The 27456-nt window shown below is 53.5% G+C and overlaps 1 protein-coding gene across 1 annotated transcript in view; it reads right to left on the bottom strand.

The window, feature by feature from the left end:
- Positions 1 to 1877: 1877 nt before the first annotated feature.
- LOC104076615 (fibrillin-2-like) overlaps positions 1878 to 27456 on the bottom strand; it is a 111234-nt gene continuing 85655 nt past the window's right edge. Inside the window, 41 exon segments of the mRNA XM_009577534.1 lie at positions 1878 to 2252; positions 3035 to 3203; positions 3734 to 3784; positions 3786 to 3957; positions 4452 to 4505; positions 4508 to 4555; positions 5178 to 5306; positions 5570 to 5686; positions 6391 to 6513; positions 7666 to 7809; positions 8063 to 8269; positions 8506 to 8631; positions 9253 to 9384; positions 9676 to 9798; positions 10254 to 10373; positions 10602 to 10727; positions 10995 to 11060; positions 11517 to 11669; positions 11756 to 11881; positions 12248 to 12367; positions 13011 to 13139; positions 13371 to 13487; positions 13726 to 13851; positions 14371 to 14496; positions 14965 to 15090; positions 16146 to 16217; positions 16824 to 16976; positions 17439 to 17564; positions 17878 to 18003; positions 18300 to 18368; positions 18892 to 19053; positions 19674 to 19796; positions 20220 to 20342; positions 20887 to 21012; positions 21389 to 21511; positions 21919 to 22041; positions 22493 to 22618; positions 22748 to 22873; positions 23174 to 23296; positions 23660 to 23785; positions 24121 to 24246. Coding sequence (XP_009575829.1) covers positions 1878 to 2252; positions 3035 to 3203; positions 3734 to 3784; positions 3786 to 3957; positions 4452 to 4505; positions 4508 to 4555; positions 5178 to 5306; positions 5570 to 5686; positions 6391 to 6513; positions 7666 to 7809; positions 8063 to 8269; positions 8506 to 8631; positions 9253 to 9384; positions 9676 to 9798; positions 10254 to 10373; positions 10602 to 10727; positions 10995 to 11060; positions 11517 to 11669; positions 11756 to 11881; positions 12248 to 12367; positions 13011 to 13139; positions 13371 to 13487; positions 13726 to 13851; positions 14371 to 14496; positions 14965 to 15090; positions 16146 to 16217; positions 16824 to 16976; positions 17439 to 17564; positions 17878 to 18003; positions 18300 to 18368; positions 18892 to 19053; positions 19674 to 19796; positions 20220 to 20342; positions 20887 to 21012; positions 21389 to 21511; positions 21919 to 22041; positions 22493 to 22618; positions 22748 to 22873; positions 23174 to 23296; positions 23660 to 23785; positions 24121 to 24246 — 5258 coding nt within the window.

Raw genomic sequence — 27456 nt, 5'->3', positions numbered from 1 at the left:
AGGCCACCCATCCTGTCACAAGCTCTGGGACTCTTGCAAAATCCAGAGTCTGGAGCTGCATTATGCAAAAGAGTTTTCAAGTTTGACATTAGCCCAAATACAGTATACGTACACTTCCCCCACCCCATGCGGCGGCAGCGTACCAGGAAAAAACCAACCCCCCCCAAGTACCAAAAAAAAGCTACAGGAATATGCACTCCTCACAACAACGAGCAATCATAACTTTGGTGGTTATACATAAATATGAAAGGGTGGATGGATACAGTGCACTAACGCTGACGATTCAATACCAGCACCAGCTTCTGAAAGCACCTTAGGTTTGTTGATAAGGTAGTCTTGTGTGTCACCAGAGTGAATTTAGCACCTTTCTTTCCTGTGGTGATGCACAGGGTTGATGCAGAGCTGAAAACAGATTCATGCAAAACTAGGAAATGGCATTGCAGAGACCAGCTGTGTGAAGAACACTTGAGGGAGGAAGAAAAGCCCACCTGGACAGAATGGTCTGGACAGGCTACTTGAGGCAGCAGGGAGACCTCAGTTCACTTAATTAATATTTTCCAGACTCTTTTTAGTGCATTTCATTTGTCTGCATTAACCAGAGACTGTCCATCTCGGTTGTCACCTTGGACTGACCAAGATGTATGCAACAACCAGAGGGGAGCGACTTGCAGCCCCCGTTTTCAGAAGTGCTCCTGACTGTCGGGGATCTGGCCATAAGCACCGGAGTCACACAGATGGGGTGGCTCGGAGTCAAGGACCGTTTGCAAAATGAAGCTCTGGCTGTCCCTGCCTCTTTCTTCCTGCCAGGCTGCAGAGACCTACCCCCATCCCCATCTTGCTCCTGCTGGTGGGAAACTTTGCACAGGATTTTCAAACGCTCACACCGGTGGTGGCCAGGGAATCTGCCGCTGCAGCGTGCCACATATGTCCTGCCAAGCCCTCCATCCCCTCTGGCATGGGAAGCATCCAGATGCTCTCTACCAGACTCATGACATTTTTCCTGCCAGTTTAGTTTGTCCAGCCACATCAACAATGCAATTATTTGCCTTTCCCCAGAGCTCCTCCTCATTTATAGAAGGACGCCTTAACCCCTGGACTTGCTGGAGCTCTGGAAAAGCCCTTCTGGCTCCGATCTTCGAAGGGCATGCACGTGTTTAGCATACCATGGTGTGAAAACCCTAGCCTCCCTACAGGAGCCTGTGGTCCTGTGGCCTGGATGCTTCGTGATGTGAGGTTAGCAACCTGAACTGCCCCTTCACTCAGAGGTGACCTTTTCTGTTCGACAGAGGAGCCCAAAAGAACCAGAGGACATGGAGAGGACAGAGAGAGACAGAGCACAGCCAGTGTAGGTATGGGATGGTTTCTGCAGCACCATCATGACAATGCAGAAGCGAAGGAGGAACAAGAGCTGTTGGGAAATGCACTAATACCACACCGTGCCATAGCTCCTTCCAAAGCCGCCCCCAGCCTCCCCTCACATTTCCTGGGCTGTGGGGTGATGTGTGGCCTGTGACCATGAAGGACAGGCAGCTTCCCCATGGTACTGCCCTTGCCAGCTCGGACTAACAGTATCTTGGTTAAAGGCAGGAGCTGAGCAGAGGGAGGGAGTCCCTGCTAACAAGTTTTGAACCTTTGGCAAAGCTTTCATGAGCTTTTTTGCGGTGTGGCTGGGTTTTGACTCAAGCACCCCATGAAGCGGAGTATCCCTGCATGGCCAAGGTGAGTGCTGAGCCCAGAGGGACATTTCCCATCAGTTGTACAGTGCAGTGGGGGAGGTGGTGGCAGGGGGTGCAGCGAGAGAAGAGGCAGTTGTTTCCAGGTGTGGATGGCAAGGCTAAGGACTGTACTGTCGGTTGGGTGGGTGGATTTCATGGATGTTAGTAGAGCTGGAGCTGGAGCTTCATCCTCAGTGCTTGGCCCAGCTCCCCTGCTAAGTAGTTGAGGTGGTTCTTGGCCTCTAGTTTCTGCAGTTCCCTCTTGCGGTACAGGGGCACGCTCACGATTTCCAGCAGGTAGGTGCCAGGCACTATTTTCTTGCGGCCGAGGTGCAGGTAGCTAAGCCCCTCTTTTTGGTGGATGCGGAAGTAGCCATCCTCATTCCCGTGGGAGATGAGGTACCGCACACGGTTCTCCAGGGGCTCCACAGCTGGCAGGAGCTCCAGGATGTGCTCCTTGTGAGCCAGGTCAGAGAGGTTCAGCATCATGGACAGAGGAGCATCCACATCCATGCTGGCCAAGTTCACAGTGTGATCCTTCGAAAGGAACCAGGCACGTTACTTACAGATACCAAGAAAAGCTCATGGCCAGGTGAAGGACGACTTGATTTAATGAGTTCTGCCCCATGGGCCACCCCAAAGCAGCTCTGAGAAGCGGCTATGACTTCTATGGTCCTTGCTTTTCTTCAAGTGTTTCTTGGTACCCTGTTTGTGTCTCTGAGACTGAACCAGCCAGTACACAGCCCTCATCTTCAGGGGAAGAACGAACAAATTCAGGGACATTTTCCTCCCAAGGCCTGAAGGGCCCATAGTGACCTCCCAGTCCAATCTGTCCTGCCCAGGCCTATGAAATTCTTGGGGGAGCCTTGGACAGAGATCAGAACTTCCCCCCAAGGAAGAACCTGGATTTATAGTGACAGGCCCAGCCTGGAGTCAGACAGTAAGTGCTGACAGTCCTCCATGGCCCTATGGGAACTGCTCCCCCGTCAGCTCCCCTTGCAAGGAAACGTGTGCTTTATTTCTTGATTTCATTTATCTATCTCCAGACATTTGTGGCCAAACCACACAAGTGTGTGTCACTTAAGACTGTCCTGACCTCCTCTAATGTATTGTGAAAGACCTTCCAATTCTGCAGGACTTCTGGACTCAGTGGCATCCACAAACACCCAAGCACCCAGCATGGGCAGGTACCTCTGTCTGGACCGAGGCAGCCCCGCAGGAATGGGCACACTGCATGGGATCCACTCCAGGCAGCTATCCCCCAAGTGACCCAGCTCTTGCCTTGCTCCACCCCATCCAGGATGCCATGGATTTCTTACCTGGTGCTTCTCAGTGCCATTGACACTGCGTCGCTGCCGACCCCTCTTGGGGTAGCCATTTATCTTGCATTCATAGCAGGTTTCAGGGGAGAGCAGGTTGTCTTCATCCTCTTCTTGGGGGGCAGGAAGGTAGGAACCTTTCCCAAAACCCAAGCCAGAAATACAGTGTCTGGTGGCAGAAGAGCAGAGACACCCATCTCAGATTCATGCTTCCAGAAGGAAACCTTACCATTGCCCTCACAGGTTCTCCATGTGGCACCCAGAAACACATGGAGGATCATGCCTGGGTATAGGACAAGGCTTGTACAGAATGGCTTGTTCGCAGAACATGCCTGATAGAGATCAGGCCACATCTTGTTTAGATTTGGCCAGTAGGCTTAAGCTGTCTGCACCCTGGACTGGATGGATCTGCAGAGCATCTGCAGTGCTAGCAGCAGCACTAACCGTTGGATTAGTGAAATGGAAAAGGAGGTGCACATTAGCATGAGGATCTTGTGATGGGTGAGGAACAGTCTGGCATGGAGAAGCTGAGGACTCGTGTGGGAATGGGAGCTCACTGGCTCCTGGGGCTCCTTCAAATTGTATTGGAGGCAGAGAGCAGAAGTGTGGTGATGGAGCATGTCTGGGGACACCATGGACTTGACAGCCTGCAATATCCCCCAGGTGCCTGTGGGGACTACCTGCTGGCTGCTCTCTTACCCTTGTCCTGCTCGGAAGTAGCCTCCAGGCCAGCCGCAGAGATAGCCTCCGTGCCCAGCCGTAACTGCAGGGGCTGCCGCCTGCTGAGCATTCATCCACGTCCTGGCACCCCCCAAACGCCTGGTCAAAATCGAAGCCAGACGGGCAGACACACTTGAAACTTCCCAGAGTGTTGTAGCAGGAGGCAGAGCCGCAGGCGGTGGGGCTGGAGCACTCGTTTTCATCTGCACCCAAAGACAGCAGAACTAGTCAGAAACTTAGGAGAAGAGAGCTCCTGTGCTGCTGGTGCTCCCCACCCCGCACGGCCAAGGAAATCTGCCCACGGCCGTCGCTGAGCTGGCAGCAGGCTCCCCTGTGAGACCTCAGCCCATGCAGATCCCTGAAGGACTGCCTTGAGTTTTTTTTTATCCTCCTGCAATGCAGGGAGCTGCTGGCGTCAGGAGCACTGGGAGCTCAGCACTGCAGAGCAGCTTCCCGAGGGTCCCTTGTTGCAGAGAGAACCTGGGGCAGCGCAGGTCAGGGCAGGGCCCCATCTCCGGGCACAGGCAGGGTCTGTCTCTTGGGCAGGACAGGCAGCTCAGTGCTGGGTTTGCAGAGATGAACCCAGAATCCAGTGTCAGAGACAGCCAGGGGTGGCTGGAGAGGGGCTCGGGGCTTAGCCACCCTCTATCCCCCATCCCACAGCTATAGGATAGAGGAGCCCCCATCCCACACTCACCCACACACTGATTCCACTGGTAGTGCTGCACGTAGCCCTGCGGACAGCCGCAGCGTTCTGGCAGCCATGCTGGCACCGATGGTTTCCATCGCACTCGTCCACATCTGCAGCAAAGTAACACAGATGGTGGTGAGACAACTTCTCCCTGTCCTGTGGGCAGCGCTGGGTGCAAAGGGACCATGTGCACATGGTACATGCCTGGGAGCCAGCATCCTTGAGGGTTTTTATGTGGGTGGGCGGTTCTTCTGACTAATTATGTCTCTGCAGCTTGGACTTGCATAACACTCTCAGCCCCAAGGTCCACATACATCCCCTTGCAGCCCCTCTTTGCACATTTTTTGATTTAAGGTCTGGCCTGGACTGTTACCAGATCTGCTTCAGGCTCCCTGTGCTGAACATAGGCTTTTCTTTAGCATGACACATGGTGGGGTTTGGCCGGCATGAGATCTCCCCTGATGAGATACAGGACCATTCCTTTCCCACCTTTGGCTGCTATGGTTGCAGCACCAAGACCTTCATCTACTTGTCCAAGAGCCAGTGTTTCTCCAGGCAGGTCAGGCACTGACCTCTCCTTTGCACCAGGGCTTCCCGTGTGGGTTTCTGGTGCCCCACAGTAAGGAGTAGTCCTTTCTTGGCTGGGCTGAGCTGCCTTAGAGCCTGTGAGTGAACTAGAAACTCTTCCACGTGGAACATGTGTCTGTCAAAGCCCCAGAGACACAGACCCACCTTCGCAGTTGACACCAGAGCTGTCCAGGGAGAATCCTTTCTGACACTCGCAGTTGTAGCTGCCTGGCGTGTTCAGACACTGTCCTTTGGCTCCACACAGAGAGGGCTGAGCTGTGCACTCATTATTGTCTGCAAAACACCGGCGGCCGCTTGTAAGCCTGTCCCCAACAATGTGGCTGCATGCAGCTTTGCAGACAGCGACCTTGCATCGTGGAGCTTAGCCCAGTCTGAGTAGCAGACAGACAAGTCAGATGCACAACCCCAGGCCGACTGGAGAGGGGCCGTGCTCTAGAGCCAGAGCTGGGGGGCTGGAAAGACTCTCCTGGGCTTAAAGCTAACCCATGGGGACCTTGCCGGTGCTGTATAGCAGAGCAGCAAATGCCTCTACTCACCGATGCAGGATGAGTGGTGCTGAGTGAAGCCTGGGGGGCATTTGCAGTTGAATCCTCCGATAATGTTCACGCAGAGGAACTGGCAGTTGTGCTGCTTGGTGGAACATTCATCCAAGTCTAAAGCAACAAGCCACAAGAACACGTGTCTCAATTTATCTTACTGAGCTACCTTATCTTTGGGGTCTGAGTCTGTGACACCTGCGTGTACATGGTGATACACAGTGGTCCTGGGCAGACCAGGACCTGACAGGGACCAGCCTCAGGAACACCACACACAAAATTCTTACATGAGAATAACAAGGCCAGGGAGCCTCTCTCCACCTCAGCTGCTGATCATATACAGACACATTTGGAAGACGCAAAGATTTTTCTCTGCCTCTCCCGTAATCCGCAAATCCCAGACTCTCAGGCCACCTTCCTTGCAGCCTGATACATCAGCACCGGGAGCAGAGGGCAAAGCCCCAACCTGGCAGCTGCCAGCACTAGGAGAAGCCCTGATAGTGCCCAGCCCACTTGTAGGAGACATGCTGGTTCAAAGCTCCTGGAGCTCAGGAGAGTTTGGGATATGCTGTGTAGTCTGTAGGAAAGGGCAAGGAATATTTTTTTTTTGTGATAAGACAGGTCTAGAGTGCCCGTAGAGGGATGAAAACCTGATGCATCAGTCCACGAGGGTCCAGCATGGCACCTTTTTCCATGTCTAGCCTTGTCCTGTGGCTGAACAGAAAGACTTGACTGTTCTGGCACACATTAATCAGCTCTTGCCATCCCCCCTGCTGCCAGAGATGAGGCAGTGTCTCTGCTGCCTTCTCCTGGGTGAATACCTTTGCAGATCTTCCCATCTTCTTGCAGGATGTACCCTCGGGGGCAGGAGCACTGGTAGCTGCCCTCTGTGTTCTTGCAGATGAAGTTGCATGGCTTAGGGGACTGGTTACACTCATCCAAATCTAGACTCGAGAGACAAGACACATCAGCATTCGCACGTTGTGCTGCTGGACTGGGTCCCCACCATCGCTTGGACCATGCAGTCTACCAAGGGGCTCCTGAATACAAGGTGATCCCAGGTTTCGTGGCCCCACATAACTAAGTGGTCAGATAGCCCTATGGATCCCAGCACTCCCTGCCCCAGATAAATGCATCTTTTCCACTCTCCGAGAAACAGGTGAGCAGAGACAGGGGCTTTGAGGGAGCACCTTGGTTTGAGCCAGCACAACAAACCTAGGAGATCTCCTGCAGGAAAAGAGTTGAATCACCTCCCTGCTCAGATATGGGATGTTATATGACCTGGTGGATCTGAGTGACATCTTTCCCAGTCCCCTTCTAGATGAAGAGACAGGTAGATGCTCCTCCTGAGTACTGGGAACATCAGGGATGGGGCCAGCCCTGTAATTCTGGAGCTTTGTCACTTCTGCCCAGCAAGGAGCAGCAGCCATGGCTCTGACAAAGCCCATAACTTTAAGCCAGGTTGGAGGGCACAAAGTTGGACAAAGGGCAAGGATGTTTAGAGAAAAATCCTGTCCTGGTCTCAAGGTGGTATCTGCTCTACTCCTAGGCACAGAGGTTGGTTTCTGGGAGCCAAGGCCTCTTTTCCACTCCATGTCTAGGACACACAGCTGCTGGCATGGTCCTGAACATCATCTCAATACTGGAAGTACAGCACATCCTCAACTCCTTCAGTACTTCCCCAGATGCCTGCAGCTGTGATTCCAGGGGTGCCTTTTATGTCAACATCTGGACTCCCAACGTGGCACTCAGGCTGGCTAGAACCAGCTGCCCTGCCAACGAAAGGTTTGGCTGCTCACAGACTCATCACACTCCCTGCCAGTCCCTGTGACCGCTGGGCCAGAGGGAGAAGACAAGGAGCCTGGGTTTTAAGGAGTTAAACAACACGGAGTGATGACTTCGATGTCTAGAGGACCATGCAGTAGGGCAAAGTGTCCAGAGCCTTGCCATGGATATGCAGGACAGTATGGACAGAGGTGAGGGCAGGTCCCAGGTGGGGGCTACAGAACCCTCTCTTGGCATGCTGAAAAGTAGGGATGGAAGCCTGCCAAGGCCAAGGGCTGTCCGGAGACATGGGTTTCCTTCTCCCAACTCACCCACACAGGCTGTGCCTGTGATATCCGCGGTGGAGCCCAGCCTGCAGTGGAAGCGGAAGGACCAGTGTCAGCGGAAGGAGCCGATGCTGTTGATGCACTGTCCGTTCTTGCAGAGGTTGGGCAGTACCTTGCACTCGTCGATGTCTGCGGGAGGGAGGGAAGGACCTGTTAGCGCCAGTGCTGCCTCTGTCCCCATGCTCCTGTGCCAGGGCAGCTCAGACCCTCCCAGGGAGCCAGAGACTACATTCAGGGAGTTGTAAGATAATGTTGCAGAGGCTTCTTGTCTGCTCCAGGCACCGTGTAGGACTGTCCCAGCCAGTTCCCGGGGGAATTCTGCCTGTACCCACATCTCTGCTTTCTCCCCTCTGCATTGAAGGTTATTTGGGCCCCAGCTCACCTCTCCCATCAGTGGAGTACCCTGGCCCATGAGGACACATTTTCTTGTACTGGGCAGTTCCAGGAAGGGGACAGAGTTCACACTGGGGGCCCCAGCTGCGCCCACTGTTGCAGCAGCACTCAGATTTGGTGACCAGGTTGCGGTTGGTGGAGGACATCTGGCACATGGTTTGCAGTACTTCAGTGAAGCAGAATCCCTGGCGGGTGTCTGGACAGAGAGAATGGGGATAAAAGTTCAGGATCTGAGTCGGTGTCAGCACCGGGGATAACCGAGCAGCCTGTCCAGCCTGTGCCAGTTCCAGCATGGAGGGTAGTGTGGTTTGGATAATACTAAAAGTAAAGGTGGTGCCCCAAGAACCTTTCAGCTCAGAAACCCTGAAACACCTGAAAAGCATCATCTGCTACTAAAGAGAGGCTGCTGAACTACCAGGACTTGGTAATTACCAATACACTCTGTGCCAGAGGGGCTGACTTCAAAACCTTCATTGCAGTCACAGCGGTAGCTTCCCACCGTGTTGATGCAGCGGCCGTTGGGGCAGATTCCAGGCTTGGTACGACACTCGTTCTCATCTAGGAAGGAAGGAACCACAAAGAGCTGTGGTGAGGCATAGGACAAATTTCAGCTTTCCATGAGTTCCCACGCTACCACTCAGTCTGAAACGCCCTCACGTAGTCCTTGAGGACCACTTCCACATCCTCAGGCAGCTGAGAAACATATCCACCTGCCCTGGACCTCTCCCAAAGCAGGGTGGCCGAGTGCCCGGCTTCCCTGGTTTGCACATTCTCCACCTGCAAGTGGCCAAGCTGCTGGGCTAGGAGTGGGGCTGGGCTCGCTCTGCATTATTGCTCTGCCTAATACTGTGCAGGTCTGGGCTGTCCAATGCTGGCCCTTCCAAAAGCAGCTCAGTGCAAAGAAGCTTGACGCAGACACGGAAAGACTCAACAGAAAGGACACAAGGCATAATGCCGTGTCATCCTGTGCTGGAACTGAGCAGACCTATGGGTCCAGCGATGAACAGAGGTTTTGTGTATGTAGGCATCTAATAGGACATATAGTAAGTTCTGACACATGGGAAACCCTGGGGAGGAGCTGTTTGACAGAAGGACATAAAATAAAGCTACATGGACAATGCCTAAAAGAGAATGATGTCCAGCCCTACTGGGAACCCCTCCCAGCCTAGTCCTTGGTACCTGTGCAGCCCTCTCCATCGGGCCTGCGTTGCATTCCTGGTGGGCAGATGCACATGAAGGTGCCAATGAGGTTCTTGCATAGCATCCCTCGAGACTCGCAGTCGTGCAGTCCCTCTGCACACTCATCCAGATCTGCAACCGAGAACCTCATGAGACCATGTTCAACCTGCCAGCTCTGCAGCACTGTGGGGGCAACTAGGAACTGAGAGCTCACATCTGCACTGCTCCGCCAGTCCCCACTGCCTTGGTCCAGGCTGGCTGGCACACAGCATAGACACCAAGGTAGGTGAGAGTGAGCGCAAGCCCAGAGATGCCAGCTCAGAAGTCCTGCCTTCTCTCTGCACAGCACCAGAGACCAGCTAAGTGCAGGGGGGCTGGGGGGAGTGTAGGAGCTCCCCTGATGGGTGCAGAAGGGGATTTTACCTCTGCACATTCTTCGGTCTTCTCGGAGGGCATATCCAGATGGACAGGTGCACTCGTAGGAGCCAAAGGTGTTGATGCAGCGGAAGGCACAGAGCAGGGGATTCAGTGAGCATTCATTGATATCTGGAATGCAGGAGAGAGAAGAGAGCTCGACTCTGTGCTCTCAGCAGAGTCAGCTGGGCAGTAACGGTGGTGGATCTCCCCGGGACAGACTCCCCCACTCCCCGTGCATTCATCTCATGAGAACTTTGTTCCACCAAGGCTTCCTGTCATGGTCTTCACTTGCAGAGGGACAGACACCTGGTGTCCCAACACCTTTGACGGGGGCAGAGTCCTGGCTCCTTGGTGAGGCAGCTCCTGCAGGTCCCCAGACCTCCTCCTGGGCTTCAGCCTCAGAGGAAGCCGAGGGGACCAGTGCTGATGTACACACTCATGTGGAGATGAGCCCCAGCCAGCTTTTCTGCACTGTCCATTGGAGGCTGACCTGACTGCTGCTCACCCAGGCAGTGATCCAGTGGGGTCACAGACATGGCCCAGTATGTAATGGGGGTGAAGGGATTGCCCCACAGCAGCATTACCTTCGCATGTCATCATGGGACCTGGCTCAAAGCCCTCATCACAGGCACACTCGAAGCCTCCCACCACGTTCGTGCAGGTGCCATTCCCACAAGGGTTGCCAATGGAGCACTCGTCGGTATCTGGAGGAAGCCAGGACCATGTTAGGTTGATGAGTTAGATAGGAAAGGTGCAGGCTGGTCTCTTCTTGCAGCCAGAGCATTCAAAGAAGCCCAGCAAAGCCAGGGGTAAAAAGCAAAGGGGCAGGGGAGAAGGAAGTTCCTTCTCTCCATGCACGCACATGCTCGTAGCCTCTGATGTGAGGAGGATAAAAGCAAGAGGGAGCAGGTGCTCCCCGTGCAGACCCTTACCCACGCAGTTGACTCCTGTGTAGTCCAGGTTGTACCCGAAGGGGCACTCGCAGCGGAAGGACCCATCGGTGTTAATGCAGGCTCCATTTATGCAGACACCCAGGTTCTCTGAGCATTCATTAACATCTAGAAGGGCAAGGCAATGAAACTTCACGTGAGCACGTAGCCAGAAACATAGCCCCGTCGCCTCAGGGCTGACCCTGCAATTCCTCTCCAGAGCTGAGGGCTGAACCTTTGGTGAGCAGACAGAGACCACGAGCTTGGGAGGGCACCCAGTCCGATGTCCCTCCCTTCCTGGGATTCAACCCTTCTCTCCAGACAGCTTAAGTTTGGCTGCTTCTAGGCAACCTCCCCCCAAAACAAATTTCTTCTCATCCCTAGATCAGACCTTACCTTCTCGGGTGTCACCTGGGCCTGGGATGGCTCCATGGCCATATGGACACAGCTCCTGGAAGGCAACTGGAAGAAAGCAGAAAAGTGAGATATACTTACAAGTGCTTCTACTCACAGAGAAGCTGAAATGTGCTTTGGAGGCTTCTAAAGCATGACTGGGAGCTTGACAGCTCACTGCCCATGGGAGGCCACAAAACCCCGGCTGGTTGGAAAACACCTGTGCTCGCCTTGGATCTGGAGGCCCTGAGATGCTTTTGCCTTATCTAAAGCCCTGCAGAGAACTGAAAGCAGATCCAAAGCAGAAATAAGCCTGCCTGAGGTTGCTGGAGACCCAGGGAATACTGCGGTCCAATAAGGGCTACCAGCTTTCAAGGCAGTACTCTCCAGACGGAGGAGCCCACTTTGCTGAACGGCTTGCATTGCTGGTTGTCTTGCCCGGCCTGCAGACCTTCCCCACACCCTGCGCATGTCGGAGACACACGCAGCCATCTCTCCCGTAGAGCTAGGTCCCAGCACACCTACCGTTTCCCTCCTGCGGGCACAGCTCACAAGGGTCCCCCCAGCCTTCTCCAGGCATCTTGCTGCAGCAACACCGAGCCTTGGTGGTGTTGAAGGCCTTGGGGACAGAGCACTTTCCATTGTCAAAGCGAGTGAAGCAGAAGCTCTGGCGAGTGTCTGTAGGAGGATGGGGAAATGCACAGGTCATTGCAGACATCCAGGATGGTTATGCTCCCCTCCCCACCACGATGAGCTGCACTCACCAAAGCACCGTCGGCCGTTATCAGACAGCACAAAGCCTGGAGGGCAGACACACTGGAAGCTGCCAGGGGTATTGGTGCATGTCCCGAAAAGGCAGATGTTGGGCTCCTCTTCACACTCGTTGATATCTGGAAGCACCAAGGACATACTACTTACAGAGCAGCCAAAGGTCACCTCCTTTCCTCATTGCATTAAAACCAGCTGAAGCTGTGATGTTTGGGGAGCTCTGATGCCTGCAGGACATCACCCCAGCCCTAACCCTTAACCCACCCTCAGGGCAAATGGGACAATGAAGAGGCCAGGGCACAGCAAAACCGCTGAGCCTCCTCCGTCATGGGAGCAGGCCTTGCTCTGTGTCTAATTGCTTTCAAGAAGATATTTGGGGGTGGTGATGCATGCCCCAGCCCACTCAGGAAGAATATGACTGTTCTGGGAATAGTCCAAGGTGACCACATGCTGTGCTGGCAATGGAGGAGGCAGAGAGTCAACGTTACCGATGCAGTTGTCGTTCTGCACCTCGTACCCAGGGGGGCAGATACAGCGGAAGGAGCCCTCCAGGTTCTGGCAGGTGCCCGGGGAGCAGGTCCCAGGCAGGCTCACGCACTCGTTGATGTCTGCAGAGGAAGGGAAGTAACTGGTGATAGCGTCTGTGCTCAGCTCGGAGGACTTGGGCGCAGGGCACTTTACTGCACCCAGGCCCTACCTGCAGCTGCACCCTGCTTTGCCCAAAAGATGCAAGGGAAGCAGATACGACATTTTCCAGGATGCTCTACCTTGCGTACCCTGGGAACATGGACTCAGCCCTGCAGGACCTGGTGCTGCAGGAGGCAGAGTGGTGGACACAAGTGACCAGAATACAACGTGCCTGTCTGCCCCCACAGCCCCTGCTTGCAGGATAGTTCCCAAGGCATCCCTGGTACAACTCTGCATGCTTTGGAGCCACGGACAGGACAACATTTCTCCTCGCTGCCTGCAGGTCTCAGCATATAGAAGGGGACTGGCTTGACTGTTCCCTGCATTGCTGGAAGGGAGATGCAGGCAGAGTGGGGCCCAGTCCAGCTCTCTGTGGGCAGTCAAATGACCAGGCTTTGGCTCCAGAGGACTCGGGGCCTTCTGAGTGGTTCTGGAGAGTCCACTGCTTAGTTGCCTTTGATGGGACCAGCTTGGGGATCTTGTCTCATAGCACTGCACAGTGCCAGCCGTGCCAACATACAGCTCAACCACTGAGAAGGGCCAGCCTGCTGCCCGGACACTCACCTACACAGTTCTTCCCATCAGGGGTCCGGTCATACCCCTCTTGGCACAGGCACTGGAAGGAGCCGATGCTGTTGATGCACTGGCCATTTCGACACACCTGCCCCACCAGGGATGAACACTCATCAATGTCTGTGGGAGGGAAATGATAAGCACAACGGGAAGAGATACGCACAGCATGTGAGTGTCAGCGTGCCTTCACCACCCTACACCTCTGACACATACAACTACCCCTACAGCCACTGCCAGGTGACACCCAGAGCTGACCCCCTGTATGCCACTGTGTGACACCCCGTGCCCCACAGCCGTTGCCACGTTGACCCCAGTCAGCTCTCCGTGCGGTCAGCATTTCATGCAACTCACCCATGCAGTCGTTATTGTGTGTTAGCTCAAAGCCAGGGAAGCAGAGGCAGTTGTAGGAGCCGACTGTGTTCTTGCAGGTCCCGTTTCCACAGGGCTGTCGGTCACACTCATCGATATCTGCAGAGGGAAGGTCAGAGCTGATTCAGGGGCTGAGTGAGCTGAGAGCCGCCATCTTGGGTGTGCAGACAGGGTCCAGGCAGCTGCACAACACCCTTGTGGCTTGCAGGGACAGCCCGGGACCGAGAGGACACAGTGGCCCTTGGCTGTCCTTGGCACTACCCAGCAGGTGCTGGAGAGGGCTCACGTCCATCCTGATATCTGATTCACGTGGCAGGGCTGTGGCAGTCACACTGACCCATGCACATGGTCTGCTCCCCCGTGGCCTTGAAGCCGTTGTGGCAGATGCAGACGTAGCTGCCCTCTGTGTCAACGCAGTCCCCGTGGCTGCAGACATTGGGGATCTCCTGGCATTCGTTGCGACCTAAAACAAAGCGAAGCGGGCACTAGTGAGCAGAAGGGAGGGACCAAATGGGAAAAGCCGAGGCAGTGGCCTTCTGCAGACCCCTGCCTGCTGGTGGGAAGCTGTGTCTGTGAGCAGCAGCACAGCAGAACGGGGTCTTGGTTTTCTGAGAGGTGGCTTCCCAGAGAACAAGATTTATGCACTGCCACCTCTAAAAAAAATAAATTTAATTGGAGAAAATGGCCTGAGCTGCCGGACTAAAGGTGCACTTCACAGTGACCTTTTCTCATCCCTCAGGAGCCCACAGGAGCCCTGGGAATTGTTCCAGAAGTACAGGTATGCCATATTCACAGCACAGCCAGGTCATAGTCCCCAGAACAAAAGACCAGGAACCCAGACATGGGACTGGCATGTCCTTCATCCTCTCCTTCCTTGGGTCCACACATGGTGGTCTGCAAAACCATCTGAAGAGCCTAGGCAAGGGTGTCAGCGCCTCGCACACGTGTCTCTGGAATAGGTAGCAAAGAGCTCCCATCTTACCCACGCAGGCTCCGCTAGGCGACAGCTTGTATCCAGTTGAGCATTCGCACCTGTAACTGCCCGGGATGTTGATGCAGTCGGCGTTGCGCTGGCAGAGGTTCTCCCCACTGCTGCATTCATCGATGTCTGTGGGAGGAGAGCAATGCAAACCTGGACGGTGCAGAGTGCTAAGCACTCACCAGGCACCATCATCCGGGTAGGGATGGAGTGGCTCAGTGGAGTCAACTGAATTTTAACCCTTTGCTCCAAACAGGATCAATTTTCAACTTTTTTCTATTGCTTTGCAATAAAATAATGAATTTTAGTTACAACTCAAAACTTTTAAACCGTCACATTTGCAAACTCGTCCTAAAAAACCCCCCAAAAAAACCTAGAGGAGGGGAAAACCAAACAGGAACACGAATGAAATTAGGCAATTTTTGTCCAACCCATTGACGCGGAAAATGAGGAAGATTTCAAGAAGGCTGAGAAAATGTGGGCTCTGTCCATGTCTGCTGACAGCCCTCACCATGAAGCGGGGAGATGCTAGTGCCACGCTGAGAACCCCCACCCTCCTGGGCACCCGTGGCAGCGTTGCCCTGGCTGCCCCGTTACCTTCGCAGATGAGCAGGATGTTGTTGTAGCTGAATCCAATGGGACACTCGCACCTGAAGCTGCCAATTTGGTTGATGCAGACACCGTTCGTGCAGATAGCAGGGATCTCACTGCACTCATCAATATCTGCACACAGACAACATCTCTCAGCATCCCGGGAAGGCAGCAGGGAGGAAAACATCTCCCATAGCTGGGAGACTGCTGCTCTTGTTCATTCTAAAAAGAAGACTAGTAGGAAAGGGCCACCAGACAAACAGTGGAGCAACTCTTGGAGGATTGATACTGGATCCTGCAGATCATGCCAGGCTAGGGCCGCTCTGCAGAGGTCTGGGTACACAACACAGCCACACAAGACTCCAAGTTGTAGGAGCCACGGGATTGCTGGCAGAGCTTGCACAGCACATGCTGGGAGGGATCCTACCCAGGACATCCACCTCGTTTTCTCCGAGTGTGTCTCTGCAGTAACATGGACACTTGCTCAGGCTCTGGGGCCAGGCTGCAAATGGGAAGTCCAGGGAGTCACTGAAATACTGAGATGGCTCCAGGGTCCCCAACTCTGTCACTGTGCCCAGCGCAATCCACCAGCAGCCCTGCACTGATACCTTCTGTTGCACTTTCTTCCCGGAAGATGAACTCATCTCCCTCTTCAGTCTCCTGGCTGGCACTGCCAAGACCAGGTGAGGCAATGATTAACTAATCTGTTTGTTTCACAAACTACCAGCAAGTCCATCTTTCAAGGCTTCGAAACATCTGTAGACAGCCCACAAATCCCAGGACTTCCAACAGCTCCTCTAGCTTCCATCTACCAAAACACAAACCCGAAACCTTGGCTCTCAGCGGTGCCCTGCTGCTGTAGGGCCGGTGCTGCTGGCAGTACGAGCGCCAGGGCTACCATGGGTCTGGATCTACCTGGCCACTGGCCACTATCCGTGGTCACTGGCCACCTGTCTCTCCAGGTGGGGCAGAAACCAAGGCACAATTGCAAGCAGCCCAGCCACTCAGGACAGAAGGCTTGGCCAGCTGCTTGCAGCCACATCTGCCACCTCTTTTCCTTGTTTCTCCTCTGCTCAGGACTTAATTTACTAAGGGAGGGGAAGGGAATAAGCTCACAAGCACTGTGGGAAGAAAGCAGAGGGGCAGAGAGCAGACCTGGCTCCGCAGGGCATGAGGGCTCTACTCACCGATCGGCTTTCCTGTGTGGATGTCGATGATAAATCCGGGGGCCTGGTTCCCACACAGGATCTGGTACTCGGCTGGAAGAGGAACACCGCGGTCATGGCCATGCCCAGCGGGCAGAGTGGGGTGCAGTGAGGGATGAGAGGGACAAGGGCCAACTACGGCTGGAGTGAGTGGAGAGGGGGTCTGACAGGCAGGAGAGGATCTGCACGGTGCTCAGCCAGGAGTCACAGGGGCCGGCACGTGGGGAACCCCAAGAACACGTATGGCACCAGGCAAAGGGCTTACACACGCATGCGCTGCAGGGCACATATACGCACAATAAAAGACACGCACACACGTGGCATCTACGTGCCTCGCATGCAGGTACAGCCTCACTCCTCCACACAGTCCCCACTGCAACGCTGCCACGCGTGCCCAGCCTGCCCACGCAGCCCAGACCCACTGCCTGCCCACGCAGCCCACATCATCCCCTCTCTGCAGATACTGTCCCAGTCCCCTGTGTCCTTCCACGCAATGCATGTCCCCACAGCGCTTACCCACAGGCACCACCTGCCAGACACGATGCTCTCCCTTCTCCCCCTCTATTTTGGTAGTGCCTGGGCCTCAAAGTGCATGGGATTGCCGGAAAAACGAGGGGGCAGCTACGATATCAAGATGCCTTTCCAGGAAGGTTGACTTACGGCTGGCTGGTGTGGGGCAGGGCTCGCATGGCTTGTTCCAGGCCTTGCCAATGTTGTAAGAGCAGCAGCACATCTTCTTGGTCATGTTGAAGGAGAGCTCGTTCTCACACGTGTCATTGTAGTTGCGATAGCACACGCTCTCCCAGACAGCGTCTCGTGCCAGCCCCAGGAACGGGTGCTGCCAGCCCCAGGGCGCTCATTGCTGGGGATATGCCACCCTGTCCTGTCCTAGTGCTCAGGGACTGCAGGTGATACACAGGGGAGCCCAGCAAAGTGGCTGCAGTGATGGGCTGAAGCCCTGCTCCAGTGAGAGCGTTGGGTCCTGCCCCGTACCAGGCAGTGGCAATGCTCTGCTGGGTCTCTCACCGCCCTGTGGCAGCCCCTCTCCCTACAACTGCTGGCAGGACGAGCAGGATGATCCGCCCCTCCGGCACAGACAGCGTGCGCGGCGTAGGGGCAGGGATGCGGTGAGGCACTGGTGAACTCAGGTGTCCTGAGTCCCGGCCCCTGCTCCCAGCAATTCTGCTCCGTCTGCTCAGCCACGTTGCCCACGCTGTGCTGCCCACAGCACAACCCAGGGTCGTCCCCTTCCCGCAGATTCGGACCATGCCGTACCCATGCAGTTATTTCCTCCATTGACTTGCATGTACTCAGGGGGGCACACGCAGGTGTAGTTGCCGAGGGTGTTGTAGCAGGTCCCAGGGCCGCAGATCCCAATGTGAGCAGAGCACTCATCAATATCTGCCAAATAAAGGAGATTGGAGGTCAAAGCACTGGGCATGGGCAGAGAAGAGCCTGCCATGGGATTGGGGGGAGGCTTGGCACAAGGTATGGATGGGCCTGGCACAGGGACCAGGCTGGCCTGGCCACTGGGAAAGGGGACAGGGTTTGTGATGAGGATGGGAAGTCCGGAAGAGAAAGGTGAAGGGATTCTGCCAACCACTCCTAGGGTAGCCCAGATACACGCACAACTCTGTTGCGCACACACGCATGCAGACACGTGTGCCATACACGCCAGGCACGCAGACAAGCACAGGCACCATGGTGCAGGTACCTTCACAGATGCGCGTGTCCTCATTGAGGTAGTAGCCGAGGGGGCACTCACACTGGAAGCTGCCAAAAGTATTCACGCAGTTGCCGCCCTGGCAGAGGCCCGGCAGCTCCTGGCACTCGTCGATATCTGAGGAGGGAGAGCAGCCAGGAGGTGTTCACTGCCTGCTGGACCAGCCCAGGCAGAGCCTTCACCTGGGGATCCCTGGTGGGTTCATCCCACCACCTCCAGCCCCTGCTGGTGCCCAAGCGGCTCGGCCAGGTGGCCGGAGCACGTCCGAGGAGAGCACACACTTGCTGTTTATCATGCGGTGGTCAGGGGCTCGGCGGGCACCCAGCCAGCCCGGTGCCACAGTAGACAGTGCCTGTAAGGGGCTGGGCTCCCCAAGCCCCTGATGAGGGGACATGGGGACCGGGTTGGCTTACCTTCCAGGATGACAGTGATGGGGTTGGGCCGGAAACCTTCTCCTCCAGGGCACAAGGTCTTGTACTCGGCTGTGGAAAAAGTCAGTCAGGGGGATCCTAAGCTGAGTGGGCTCCCATGAAACAGGGGGGATAGGGAGAACCAGGAGAAACCCAGGAGAAATAGGCCAGGAGGATGGTGACAGTGGTCCAGGTGGAGCAGCCTGACTCCCATCGCATGCCAAGCCAACTTAGCCTCCCTGCATCTGCCTGCCCGTCCTTGAACGGGGTTATTCCACGTCCACTGCCCTCCCCCAGCCCATTGGACTAGGAATGAAGGATCCCAACCTGGATCCCTCAGGCACAACCAGCCTGGTCTCCCCCACCCCACTTCCCCTCTCCCCTGCCCTGGTCCACCTAGCCCTGCACTGACACAACAGGGTTGCCGCCCTCTCCCTCAGCTTCCCTTGCTCCATCATGATGATAGCATATCCTGCACCCAGGACCTCCAGCCTGAGTTGAGAAGCCATAGGGAAACGGCCCCATCTCTCTTCTCTGCTCTACGCTGCCCATCCGGCCCATACCCAAGTTCACCCCAGACATTTTCCCAACTCACTCGTGTTGGCTGGAGGACAAAGCTCGCAGGGGTTGCCCCATGCACGACCCAGCGAGCAGCAGCAGGATGCCCGAGTGACCCCAACTCCAATTTCTGCGCTGCAGGAGATCCCCCCATCTCCTCGATCCTGGGTGTCCAGAAAGCAGTTCCCAACACGGGTATCTGCACAAAGACAGTAGTGGGTGAGCAAAGCCCCTCCAGTAAAGACTTGTGTGCACAGGAGGAATGAATGGCACTATTGCCTCAAGAAGCAGGGAGAGGGATAAAGCCCCAGTCCTGTCCCAGATGTTCACACTGTCAGCTACCTGTGTTGTAGTAAACCATATCCAGACTGTCTTTGAAGCTCGTGACTTTGGGAACCCTCCAAGAATAAAGTGTGGCCAGCTTGTCTGGTAAAAGTGGCACTATTTCAGAGGTCATAGCATGGTGGCCTGTCTTTAGTATGGCTAGGGAGCATGACCCAAATAATGCTATCAATAACCCAGGGCCTTTCAAGAAACAAACGCTTAAGAATAGCTCCAGAGCTGCCCAGGAATAACATTGCTTCAACCAGGAGAGCACCCACATGGGTGACACAAGGTGGGCCAGGCTTAACAGGAGGTAGGTACTCTTCTGCTGCTGCAGGGTTAAGCCCATCATGGACAGCCAGGTATTTGGCAGGGCAGATAGCGATCAGCCACCCTAGTCTCTGGTAGTGGCCAGTTCCAGCTATGTGGGACCAACAAGAAGGACAACCAAGGTCTTGGATGGAAGGCGTGCTCTCCACACAGGTCCCCACTCACCCACACAGCCCACACCAGTGGGGTTCAGCTCGAAGTCCTGTGGACAGTTGCACAGGTAGCTGCCAGGTGTGTTGACACACAGGCCGTTGATACAGTTCACAGGGTCTGCACATTCATTGATGTCTGAAAGGACGGAAAGATGAAGACTGAAAAAAAAAAAGACGAAGACTGCCACAGAAACCACAGCCCCAGCCCTAAGCTCTGTACTGTGTGTTCAGGGTGTACCCCCACGACCATGGCTCTTCATGTGATGGTAGACAAAGCCCTTCTAGAAACAGACCTTGCCTCGTCCTGCCTCACACCACCCTGCCCAGAGTCAGAAGAAAGGAGCAGAGCCACACTGAGCTTTCCCTCCTATCCTCTGAAGGCCCACCTTCCAGCAGCATCGAGGCCTTGCCAAGAGCAAAGACACATCACCGCATCACACAGGTACGCTTAATTGGCTTTAGGCTGCTAGTGCCACTCCCTGTCATGGTTGGGGCAAGCTCACACCAGCAGATCACAGAGCAGTGATCCTCATCCAACAGCCCTGTGAAAGTCCTATACCTGTGCAGTTGCCTCCACTCCTGTCCAGTTCATAGCCATCATCACAGGCGCAGCGGAACATCCCGGGCAGGTTCTGGCAGGTCCCAAAGACACAGATATTCTGGAAGGTGCATTCATCAATGTCTGCAAAACAGGGAGAGCTGGCTACTCAGGATCTGGCAGAGTGACGGCCAATACAGGCCTCTCCTGCTCCCATCTCAAAGCAGAGTCACAGCCAAGCTGTGGGTAACCCATCTCAGGATGGTTCTAGTGCCGTGGGATACCACCTCCTGGGTGAGCAGGACCAGGCGTGCTGCGTGTATGCCCTCTCCCCTCACCCCTGTTTTGCTGATTGTCCACATCTCGCATGGATCCTTGGCTTAGCCCAGCCTCTCTGCAGGCTGGGGACCAACTCCCGTAAGTGGAATAAGCTGGCACCTCAGGAGCCTTGCACCATCAGGTGATGGTGGGTCTTGCTCAGGTGGGCCTCGCTTAATAATGCATCAGGTGGTGATAGTGCAGGGGAGAGACCAAGGGCACCTCAGGAGCCTTGCACCATCAGGTGATAGTGGGTCTTGCTCAGGTGGGTCTCGCTTAATAATGGATCAGGTGGTGACAGTGCAGGGGAGAGACCAAGGAGGTGGACACTGGATCTCCTGGAGCAGCAGTCAAAACTCTGGGCACTTACCCTGGCAGGCCTTGCTGTCCTCTGTGGGATTGAAGCCCATCTCGCACTCGCAGCGGTAACCCCCAGGTGCATTGAGACACTGTCCATTCTCACACAGGTTCACATTGTCCGCACACTCGTCCACATCTAGAGAGAGTCAAGCATGAGACTGACATGGTGTCCACTCGAAGATGGGACCTTCCCTCAGCTTGCCCTGAAAATTCCCACAGGCTTGTTCCCACCCCTCTGCTGGGAGGCTGGGAGGAGGGGGCTGCAATACTTCTCATTGCCTTGATCCTCCTCAAACACCTGCTGAGAAAAAGGTGGATCTCTGCTGAAGGTATCTGAGCAGGCTGTGGTGCAGGGCAGGCTGCAGTGACTTTTGGGGGACGTCTGGTTTGAGGAACCCCAGACACAGGTAGCCAGGTGCTGAGCCAGGCTGGTGGTTAAGAGGGGGTGACTCCATGTCCCAGCAGGATGCCCAAGCCACGTTCCTGCTGCCAGGTGAGTCTACAGGCCTCACCTGAGCAGGAGAAGCCATCCCCATTGAAGCCTTCTCGGCAGGCACAGCGGTAGGAGCCTGGTGTGTTGACGCAGTTGGCGTTCAGGTTGCATTTGTGCTCTTCAGTTGCACACTCATCCAGATCTGGGCAGGGAGAACACCCTTGTCAGTGTTTTGCCTCCAGCCTTTCCTCCAAGCCTGGGCAGCTAGTGTAGGGCCCAGGGGGGCACACAAATGGCCCAGGAGATTGCAGCCTCCAGGCACTTGGAGCACTCATGAGGCTCCACATCCCACAAATACATGCCCTCGCTCCCACATTCACGGCTTCACAGACACAGCTGCAGAGCCTGACAGTGCAACACCCGTACACCCACACCTACAGTCCCCCGCTCTGTCACACACCCACACTTCTCCACACTTCCATAAATCCTCATGCAGGGCTCCTGGAGCTCAAGAGCATTTTAAGTGCAGGTGTCAGCTCAACCCAGCCTTCACAGGTGCCCACAGAGCACCTGGACACACGAACATCCTCTCCTGGGATGAGAACTCACCGTTGCACTTCAGCCCATCTCCAAGCCAGCCTGTGCGACACTTGCATTTGAAGCTCCCGGGCACGTTGATGCAGGAGGCGTGCATGTCGCAGTTGTGAGCCCCGATCTCGCATTCATCAATGTCTGCGGAAAGGAAGGACATCAGAGCTGACACAGCTCAGCTCCCCCAGGAGAGGAGGGGGCAGCGGGTACAATCCTGCTAACGGGTCTGGGTACCAATGGCTCCTGGGGGTCTGAACCCCAGGGGATGGGAACAAGGTGCTTTGGGGAACAGGTTGCCTGGAGCTGTACCCTTGAGCTGAAGAGCTGATCTGTGCTCACCCCTGGAAGATGAAGACAAAAGGAAGGGCAGGCTCTGGCTTGGCTATAAACTAAGAAAGTGTCAACTCCTGCCCGCAGCCTGCCTTCCTGGCAATCTCTGCCTGCCCAGGAGGGGGTCCCAGCACACAACCACATCCCTAGGTGTCTTCACCATCCCTCAGTACAGGGATGGTGTTCTCTCCATGGCAGCTGCAGGAGGTGTTTGTGAGGGCTCCGACCAGCACCCCTAGCTCCAGGTCTGGTGAGTTCCCACCTGTACAGCCTGTGGTTCCCTTCTTGACAAAGTAGCCCAGCTGGCAGTGACAGATGAAGGAGCCCTTCGTGTTTTCACACTCGCCGTGCAGGCAGATGTTAGGGTTGAGATCACATTCATTCACATCTGCAGGAGAAAAAGGACTTGCTTGGAACACCACAAGAACCATGATGTGAGTCTGTATCCCTTCCTCCATCCAACAGCAGCCTTGCGATGCAGTGCTGGCGCATGCCTGGGGCACAGCCTTGTCCTCACCAATACAGGTCTTCATGTCCAGGGATGCCATGAAGCCATCGAAGCAGAGGCAGCGGTACTCCCCAGGGATGTTAGTGCACTGCCCACCATCACAGATGTCTGGATTATCCTCACATTCATCGATATCTAGAGAAAGGAGACCATTGCCAAAGTAAAGATGTTAGAACCAGTGAAAGGGTATTGTGGGAGCAGGAGGGAGTCACAGGAGGGGCTTTGGTCCAAATCATGTAGTTACAGGACTCTGGAGCCTGTCATGAGGGGCTGGACATTGCAGTGCAAAGCAAAAACATCCGTCCAGGGAAATCACCTCTCTGGAAGTGACTTAAAAACGAGACCCCCTCACCCTGAGGCCGACACTGTGGCTGACTGGCAATGGACACAGAGGTCCCTGGGGCAGCACCTACGGGAGCCAAGCTGACTGCTCACCTGCACATGATCTCTTGTCTGGCATCAATGCATAGCCTTCACTGCAGCTGCATTCATAGCTGCCCTCCGAGTTGGAGCAGTGTGTGTCACAGCCGCCGTTGGTTATGGTGCACTCATCAATGTCTGGGGGAGAAGGGAAAGGTCAGGCAGCTGCTTGGGTCGCGGGCTGGGATACGTGCCTTGCAGCAGAGCTGCTCAGACACAGTGCCAGTAACAGAGACAAGGTGGGAGAGGTGCTGAAGAGGAAACAAAGCTCCCCCAGCCCGAAGAAAGCACCTCTTGCCTTCTCTGCCAACCACTTGCAGCTCACAGTAGTTTCACAGCCCCTTACCAGTAGTGCCAATCTGGCTGTAGCTCAACCAGGAGGTTCCTCCCTTGCCTTACCCTCAGACACCCCACTGGGCATTAGAAGAGGTATGAGGCCAGGAGGGTTCTAGATGCGTACTGGGGTCTTGGCACGGCTATTTGGCAAAGGGGAGCACTCACCAACACAGCCCTGCCTGTCCAGCGTGGCCTGGAAGCCCGAATCACACGCGCACTGGTAGGTACCAATGACGTTGACGCAGCGTCCGTTGCGACACAGGTTGTCACTAAGGGAGCATTCGTTGATATCTGTGGTGGGAAGAACAGTTTGAGCAGCCAGCCAAGTTGATGCCACGTTGAGCGTCATTTGGTACCCATCCCTGGGTACCCCCCACCTACTGCTGTCTCCAAACTGAATTTGTCATTGCCCTATTGATCAGTCTTCAGTGAACAGCAAGTAGAACAACAGACATCATAAATGCAATGAAACCCCAGGAGTGACCTCGGTCTCTCCTGGATGACTGTGTTTTACCCACATACGAGATTGGAAGGAGAGATTCATGTGCCCAGCATGAGATCCAAGTCTCCCTATATCATTACCCTTGAACAGGCTCTAGTCATAACATAGCTTTCCATCATCTCACCTACGCAAGTGTTCCCTTCGGAAGTCAGCTCATGTCCAGGGGGGCAGATGCATTCAAAGCTGCCATCTGTGTTCATGCAGATCCCACCTCGGCACAGCAGTGGGTCCCGCTCACACTCATTGATATCTGCAGAGAATGATGTGAAATGTGGTGGATTGTCCCCTTTCCAGATAATGGGGTGGTGCTGGTGCCGTGCACCACAGTCCCATCATCAGAGATATATCCCAAAACAGAGGGACATTACAAAATTAACAGGGCAGTGAATCCAGGGCTTGGGTGACTCCAGTGGACTCACAGTTGAAGTATGCATTTTGGGAAATAGCAACTCTTGCCTTGACCTCAGTAGAATGTAAAGTGTAACATCAGGAGGAAAGAAGTTATTAGCTTTGTGCACGTTAGCCAGCAGGGACTAGAAGGATAGTTCCTAGATCACATCCCACCCAGCTTAGTATATTTTCATGAGTTCCATCAGCAGAGGGAGAGTTCCTTGGAAAATGTATAGTTTGTTTGATAGAAGACTAACAGACAGGCTTTCTTAGTAACAGCCTTCAGAGTAGTTCCAGTATCACACAGAGGGCTAGGAAATAGTCTGTACATTTCTGAAAAAAAAAATTCACATATGGACAAAGGGATTGAATTTACTAGGAACTGGAGAAATTCCTGAAATCGATTAAACTGCTGTGAGAGAGATGTGATCCAGCCAAAGATGAAACCAAGCTGCTGGCATTAAAAATGAAGACAAAAAAAAAAAAATTTTTGAGAGAAAAGTTTATAAATGCCAGACTAAAAAACCCAAACAAGGGAAACTACTGGAACAGTGCACTGGTGATGGTTGGAAACAAAAGCCAACAGAAGGAGGAGATGAAGCACTGCAAGTATCGAAACTGGGAAGCCTTGTTATCGATTCATTATCCATGGTCCCTGGAGAAAGTTCTTTGTGATCTACTGTGATATTGTACAGGTAACAGTCTTTGTGATACTCGTGGTGTTTCACAGTACAATTTATGCTCTTCGGAAGGGCAAGTGGATGAATCTGATCCTCTAACTTTGGAAACAGGAGTCTGAGAATGAGGTTCTCTATTTTGGTCCCAGAATAGATTCAAAAGATTTTGCATTCTTGCATGCCCCTGGAATTGATTCAAGATGTCCTGCACTGACAGTAAGAGAGCAAAAAAAGGGAAGCCTCCCTGGAACCGCTCAGAGGATTCATCTGTCCACAGCTGTACTCTGAGAAATGTGCATTCAGAATACAAAGCCATTGGCTGTAACATAAGTGAACTGAGGGAGCTAAAAAAATGTCCCCAGGAACCCATTTTCTTCTCATACGTTTATTTTTCTGATTCCAACCTTGTAATTAAGAATGGAATCTTTCACCTTACTTGAATAAAACGCTCCGTTGAGATTTTCAGCTTATCTACAGCTGAAGTGGACTGGAATACATCTGACAATGGGGGTGACATCAAAAATGGGGGCCCCCATCAAACAGCCCCACGGGACCCATGCCTCCAGTTCTCCATGGTGGGAGACTGTTCCTAACGAACTGCAGGATGCAGGTTCAGTGCTGATGTTGTTTATCGCCAGGGGCAGGCAAGAATTCCTCCCTCATGAGGTTGAAGCCAAGTTCTTTTGCCAAACACGGGCGGGAAGAAGTTAATCCTTGACCACGGGAAATTCACACCCTTCGGGGTGAAATGACTCAATCCCCTGTCACCTAGAAAAAATGATAAAGTGGAATTGTGCAGATAATAGTGAGCATTAAAAAAAAAAAAAAGAACAATGAAACACAACATCTTTATATAAAGATATCAGAAATCTTATTACTGAAAGAAGTTAGCAAGCCATCAGTGGGGACTGTGACATTCTCAGTATCTCAGAAATGGAGGAGGAGAAGGAGGAAGATGATCACCGTGAGCTGTGGTAACCCACACTACAAATTGTATGGAAAAGACAGAAAACCATGCCAGTGGCAGGGCGGTGATATATTTTAAAGAACCCAGAGAATCAAATATGAAAAATAAATAATTGATATTGAATCATGCCACAGATTGATGTGGTTTGAAAGTCCAAGCCAAAGCAGAAAGAGCAGAATATTAAGACTAGGTCAGTCAGACAAGTTAGTCTGGCTAGACAGACGAGAAGAGGAACATGGTATGCCAGGAATTAGAGGACAGCAACAGTCTGGCTGACTTGTTGGAGACAAACTGAGGTACTGAGGTCATTGATGGGATTTTTTAAGCTACAAACAAGAATTATTAAATTGAAAACAGATGAGAATCTGACAGAATAAAAACAAGCATCGGCCAGATGGGAGGACCTGTAAAGAATTATCTGAGGATAAAGGACGATTAAATGGGCAGGTGAAAGGGAGCCCTTACAATTATAACTGGAAATAGAGTGGGGTAGAAGAATGCAGATGGTCTAACAGAACTTCTCACGAAGGACTTGATCTGTGCAAATGTTTGGGGAACTGGACAGTGGCCTGATTAATGGTTGAGGCTGGTATGAAATTGCTGCAGATTCAAATCCCAAGGAAAGCTGCAGAAACAGCAACAGTTGATTAGGTATCACATGTAAGTGAGACCAGGTTGAGAGTCACTTTAGAAAAGATTCAGTGGAAAGCAGCCCAAGAAAAATTGGATGAATCAGCAAGATTCAGAGCTAGAAGAGACACAAGCTATCAAATGGTGAACCTCCTGCTGAGCAAGGTATATCTCCATGTTCTCATGCCAGTGGAGGCATTTGATTTAATGGCACATGGCTGTAGGATACGCAATGACAGCGGGAGGCCAAGCAGTGCTATAAAGACCAAAGCTTAATATGTCTCCTAATATAGGAGTGGAAATAATAGGTCTATTAATCTCAGCAGTGATCTAATGATGATACAACTGACAGCTACTTGCAAGGAACATATATTATCTAGAAGAGGGACCAAGCTACATGTAACTGGATTAAAATGACTGATGTGAGACATCATTTAGGGCAGGTAGATGAACGAAGTTAAGAAGATAACTGTGGTGGCATGGATAGGGTGCGACACAAAAAGATCTGCAAGTTGAGAAATGTTCTGCAATGATGTTTGAAAATACATGGTTTAATGTAAGGGTTGAACATACGGTAATAATTATGTCTGGAGATCGGTGTACGTTTAGAGTGTGGATATGTAAATAATCACTGGCAGAATAAATAATAGATGGGTAACACAAGGCTGAAAAGAAGTGGAAGGAGATGAGACGTCACACAAAGGAAACAGCCAAGTGTGTATGAGAATTGGAGCTCACAGCCATGGAGTTCAAGCTGCTGGCCTGGCAGAGCTCCACTGTGTACTAGCCAATCCCC

The sequence above is a fragment of the Fulmarus glacialis genome, unplaced genomic scaffold (genome assembly GCF_000690835.1).
Source record: "Fulmarus glacialis isolate BGI_N327 unplaced genomic scaffold, ASM69083v1 scaffold18125, whole genome shotgun sequence".
In the NCBI taxonomy this organism is placed as follows: Eukaryota; Metazoa; Chordata; class Aves; order Procellariiformes; family Procellariidae; genus Fulmarus; species Fulmarus glacialis.
The sequence above is the reverse complement of the archived record's forward strand: the minus strand, read 5'-3'. Positions and strand labels throughout refer to the sequence as shown.